Source organism: Telopea speciosissima, chromosome 3 (assembly GCF_018873765.1).
Source record: "Telopea speciosissima isolate NSW1024214 ecotype Mountain lineage chromosome 3, Tspe_v1, whole genome shotgun sequence".
NCBI classification, from domain to species: Eukaryota; Viridiplantae; Streptophyta; class Magnoliopsida; order Proteales; family Proteaceae; genus Telopea; species Telopea speciosissima.
In genome coordinates this window covers 31236797-31242540 of record NC_057918.1, presented here as the reverse complement: position 1 = coordinate 31242540, position 5744 = coordinate 31236797, and the positions used below count along the sequence as shown (strand labels likewise).

At 36.9% G+C, this 5744-nt stretch overlaps 1 protein-coding gene across 1 annotated transcript; it reads right to left on the bottom strand.

Moving 5' to 3' along the window:
- Positions 1-1767: 1767 nt before the first annotated feature.
- Positions 1768-2372, bottom strand: LOC122655075 (FCS-Like Zinc finger 17-like). Its single transcript, XM_043849316.1, has 2 exons — positions 2045-2372; positions 1768-1933 (listed from the first exon to the last, which is right to left on the bottom strand). The coding sequence occupies exons 1-2, from the start codon at positions 2269-2271 to the stop codon at positions 1768-1770; spliced, it is 393 nt and encodes a 130-aa protein (XP_043705251.1). The 5' UTR covers positions 2272-2372.
- Between the last annotated feature and the right edge of the window lie 3372 nt (positions 2373-5744).

Genomic DNA, 5744 nt, shown 5'->3' with positions numbered 1-5744 from the left:
ACAGCACCAATAAGTCTTCGTAAGAACACCCAAAAGCCTTTCCGCGGAAACACAGATCAAACACTAAAAAAGTGATCTAATCCCTCCAATACATTTGCCACTATCCCCTCGAACGGGAAAATTTTACAGCATCCCCCGACAATTTTATCATAATCCCTCTTCAATAAACCGTATTTCATCAACTAATTGGGTTGAAAACCCCGAATTAGGTATGAATCTGAGATATCCACCCAATAAAAAAACTCGAATTATACTGAGAAGTTCTCCAAATAGACGAAACCAACCCACCCAGCTGAAAAACCAGGAAAATTCAGCAAATCTGAGGAAAGAACATCCAACAATAATCACATCAAACGAGGAGAGCAGGAAGAAACGGCGACCTAGAGGAGAAATCAGGAAAACCAACGACCCAAGTGAGAAGAACACGATCCAAAGCTTTCAAAATCAAAACCCTCGTTGTGAAAGAAGAGTAAAGTAAGAAAGGAAACCCTAGGACACTTAAAAATCACAAAAAACCGCAAAGGGCAATCGTCAATAAAAATTCTCTCTCTCCACCCTCAATATCAACCAAACTCTACTCCCCCCACTAATTAAATTAAATTCGCATTAGTTAAGTGAGTGTCAGTTTTCTGCTGTCAAAAACATATGCACACACCAAACCAATCAGGTCAAACAAAAACAAAAACAAAGGAAGAGAATCAAAGTTTGAAGAAGGGGGAGAGAGAGTAAAATTAAAATCTTAAAACCTTTTTCAGATTTGACGAACGAGAAAGAAACGAAACAAATCCAGAAAAAAAAAAACTAAATAAAAAATGAAATAGAAAGATATGGACGAAAACAAAAGTAAATTAAATAATTAAGGCTCTTTTAATTGAACAAAAACCAGAGAGAGATTTTTCGATTATTTTCGCAGGGCCACGAGATTAAGAGATCATAAACCCAAGGCAAGATTTTTCTTCTTTTTCTTTTTTTTTTTCCTTTTTCCCTACAGATTCCAAATTCTGAAAAATCATGAAATGGGTTACGTGGGTTTGGATTTCTTTTTCCCTTTTCTATGCTTTTTGATTCTCTGAATGACGCAATTAAATTCATGACTGTTGTTCTTCCAATTTCCCGAAACTCGAGCATCTCTCTCTTTCTCTCCTTGTCACTTCCACCTATCTCATTCCCAGTCCCAATTCTCTCAAACTAATCTTCATTTTAATGCATACAAAATTTATATTTTTTTTTAAATTAACAACACTAATGATCTTTTTGTAATTCTCTGTCTCCATGTCAAGAATCCACATATGTTTGTCATGTGACCAAAAAAAGCATTTTTCTTCTTTTTATGGAATAAAGAATCATGATTTGGCAATGGATTTAGTGGTATCAACGCGGATGGAAATATATAAAAAAAAATAGCAAAACTGTACACTTGCGAATCACGTGTTCTTAAATATCACCAAAGATATAGTATCCACTCCAAGATATTTCTAAAAGAAGATGATTTGGTATTATAAACTCTTTAATTTAATTAATTATCACTGCAAATAATTTTTTTGAAGTAGAAGAATGTCTCATTGCTCTGCTCCAGTGAAGAAGATATGTTTCTGCACTAGCTTCAGGGATCACAGAGTACTATTCACATGTGTTTCATCTTCAAAAAGACAGTTTGGCTACTCAGTAGAGAGAAAGAGAGAGGGGAATACAAATTTTTGGACAAATAAGTTTTCATTCAAGATCAATTGAAGCCACAGAAATGAAGATTAGAAATTAGAGTAGAGGTCAGCTTAATCTTCGCCAACCGGAATCTCGAACCCGCCTGCTTGATCGACAAGGGGATGATGATGATGATGATAGCATAGCGTTAGTAGAAGCTTCAATCTCTCTCATGTCATCTAAGAAAATTTGCCGGCTTCGGCATTCCACGCTACAGAACCCTTGGTCTCCCCTGTAACAAAAGTTTCCGAATTGTTCAGATCAATTAAGTAACTTCAACCCCAAAAAAAAAAAAAAACAACAAAAAAGAGGAAAGTGAAAGAGTATCAATGGTTTAGTTTACCTGTACATGAAAACATCTTTATTGGGGCTCAAGCGTTTCTGGCACAGGTGACATGTTTTAAGAGATTTAAATTCGATTTCTCCAGAATTGAAGGAAACAGCACGTTGAGCTCCAGCCGTGATGGGTCTTCGTTTTCTCCATGTCATTGTGGATTTACAGACAATGTTAGGTTCACCTCTTGAACGCTCTATAAGAATCCTCAAGCCGGTTGGGTACGCAGAGCTCATATTGGAGCTTTTACCATCTCTAATGGCGGATATATTTGTGCTTCTTCTCTCAAAACTCTCTTCGCCAGCCAAAAAGAAGGTACATCTGCATCTTGGAAGCATAGTTGAGAGAGAGAGAGAGAGGAGAAGAAGAAGACGAAGAAGACGAAGTTGTTGAGACAGGCATTAGAGGAGGAGTGATGGGTATTTAGAAGGGGTCGATTCTGTCCACATTCCACGTCCTTTCAATTTGAAGTGAATTTTCTTTTTGCATTTTGTCGGTAAATATAACTACAGTTTGTTTTTTTTAGCTCAAACCCCACCAACCAGAGATGAAATTTTGCTGCCACCCAGTATGGAGGAACTTTCCTGCCAGCCGGGCTGGCAGCCATTTTAATAGAATCTAAAAGGATATATATTGGAAAATATTAAAACTTGGGAGAGTATTTGTGAATCAAAGGAGAAGTGAATTATTTCATTTCTTTGGCTTCTTTGGCTCGTAGCCCAATGCACAACAAAATTGGTAGTACACTTGAAGCTTGATTTCATTGTATTCCTTTGGTTTCTTTGGCTTCTTTGGCTCGTAGCTCAATGCACAACAAATACTATCAGCTTGATTCCATTGTATTCGTGAAATGTGGATTTTTCCACATGTCATTATTGTGTTTTTATTATTAGGAAAAAGAACCTGAAAGACAGCATGGTCCCTATATTTAGAAACAAGGGATACCATAAAAAGGTGGAAATTTCACCCCTATTGATGTGTCCTTGTATGCTCCCATTTGCCTCTACAGTGGTATAGGAAAACACTGCTTTTTAGGAACCCTCTCCCCTTCTTTTTTTTTTTTTTTTTTTTTTTGACATATGTATAGAAAGGGATGCAAAAATCTCTTTTTAGTTGCAAGATAAATTGAAGAGAAAGGAGGGGAAGGGAAGTTTTCAAACCTAATAAACAAACTTTTGTAATCATACCCCCACATATATAGTTATGTAATTTAAAATCATTCTATTTTTTGCTTTTTTAGCTGTTAAATTCCATTTTACATTGTATCTAAATTCCATCAATTTGAAATGTAAAATAAAAAAATTATATCTACCTAATATCATTATTAAATATAGGGGAAAAGAATGCTACTCGGTCTATGTATTTCTTGCACCTAGACACAGAAAACATGCAAAAGTACCGTGCTACCACCATGAAAAAGCTTAAATCCTGCCCAGGATGATGCTTGCATGTGCTCCCATTGGCTAGTGTGCAGGTGCAGGCTCTGTAGGTCTAGACAACGATTTCTTTTCCCTTAAATATGATAAGAAATTTATGTAGTTTTTTTTTTTTTTGGTAATTGAGAAATTTATAGTGTTTATACAATAATGTTGTGTATTGATGACAAAAGTTTATTTTTAGATTTGAAAATTTTCACTTCCTTTTTCTTCAATTTCCCTTGCAAGTAAAAACACCTGCCTAACACAATTAGTAACAATGTGGAGCGTAAAGCCTACCCTTCTTGGAGGTCTTGGGCTCAAGCCTACCAATTGGCCCATGTGGATAAATTGTATTACTCAATGGTCCATCCAATTGTCAACAATACCCCTTTGATCACATATTCCATTGGCCATCTCAGTCTTATGCTGCTTGATTTGTAAATCCAATGTTGAAAAAAAATATAAGAAATAAAAACAAAAAAAGAGACAAGAGAAGACTATTATGTGAAATCCATGAAGTGGATCATTTGTCCACCATTCACGTAGTTGACTCTTTGACTCTTGGTGTGTGCCATGATGTCATATAATGAGACTTCAATCAAATGGACTAAATTTACCATTATATATGGTCAACATAGCTCACAAAACTTGGTTAATATTATCCCCTCATGTAGTAAAAATATACCTCCCTAGTCTTTACCGGATCATTATCTCCTCCATTTTTCCGTCTGGTAAATTTCTCCATATTCCTTTAATATGAGACAGAAATGATCACCCTATCCCTACTTAAACACACTATTTGGATGGGATCCACTCGATCTGGATCTTTGTCTGCTCCATTTCCTGAGCATGTCCATTTTCTCAAATTTCTCTAATAGAGTGGGGCAGAAAGGACTACCCTACCCTTACCCCAACACATTACGTGGATAGGTCCACCCCCTCTATTAAAGAAACTTGGGCAATGGAATGGACAGGAACGAGTTTATTTCTCATTTTTTTATTATAGCTTTTACCTTTACCGTGTTGGCTTTTTCAAGTTACAACTTTTTCTTTGTTTGGAATATCAAGATTCAGGAATGAGATTTGAAAAACGTGAATGTTGCGGAAATAGACAGTAATAGTTCTCTTTAGAGTAAATTACTCCCCCCTCCCCTCGATTATGCTTAAATGACAAACCCCTCCCTTGGGTATTGCATAATGACTCTCCCCTCCGCTGCATTAACAAGATTCTATCAACTGTACCCATTACGTTAAAAATGGTTGTTACGTGTTAGTAAAAGACCATATTACCTTTTGAAAGTTAAGTGTTAGAAAGGGACCATATTACCCTCTGAGAGTTAAGTCTTACAAAAAGACCATATTACCCTAGTGTCTTAAGACATTCTACTTCTTTCTCCTTTCCCTATGGTCTTCAACCATTGGAAAAGAGAAACTCGAAGATGAGGAGTTGAAACCGCCTGCAACTCAAATCTCTTGGACCTGCAACTCCCATCTCGGCTTGGACCAGTATCGCCCTTGATGAATCAGAGCAGTCCTGGCAAAAGACGGTCTATTGACGGTGATCCAAATGCAGGCCAACATTGTCGATAAAAACGACCTGAATAATCCCTTTGTCAACCCGATTTCAAAACCCAAAACCACCATGAACAACGGCAAAATTGGCTACTGCTGGATGCAGAAAATGCCAAAGACCCTCCTAATAGCATCCTAAAGGCTGGACCAGAGGAAGAATCGTCAAAGCAGAATTCTACACTGGAACACAAGACCAAATCCAAATCTGATAACGGTGCACCGAGATCTAAGAAACCCATTTCACTCCGCATCTGGTCTTTTATGGGTTTTCGTTCTTTTAATCCCTTTCCTCATGATTTGTCGTACCAAAAGGTTATGAATAGCTGTGAATTCCTCATTTCCTGCGATTTTACCAATGGTTTTTTTTTTTTTTTTTTTTTTTTTTGTGAATTCTGTTAAGATTTTGGTGTGGCATTTCCTGATCTGTGCAAAACGAGAAAAAATTTGGTGGGTCTTTTGAGCATCCTTGGTTTTCGAAGGGTTACAGGTGAGGGTATGATGAGAGTTCTTTAGGATTGGAAGGATTTAGGGTTTTCTTGGATTGAGGAAAATTATTAGTGATGTATGTAGTTAGATAAAAGTGGGGGCAGTGGAAATGGAAATCACTAGTTTGCGTTAGATCGAATGTGTGATAGCAGGGAGAACAATCAGACGACAATGTCCAATAATTTGCTTTTGTTCCCTTTGTCATCTTCTTCTCCGACAGTGGCGTTAATTAT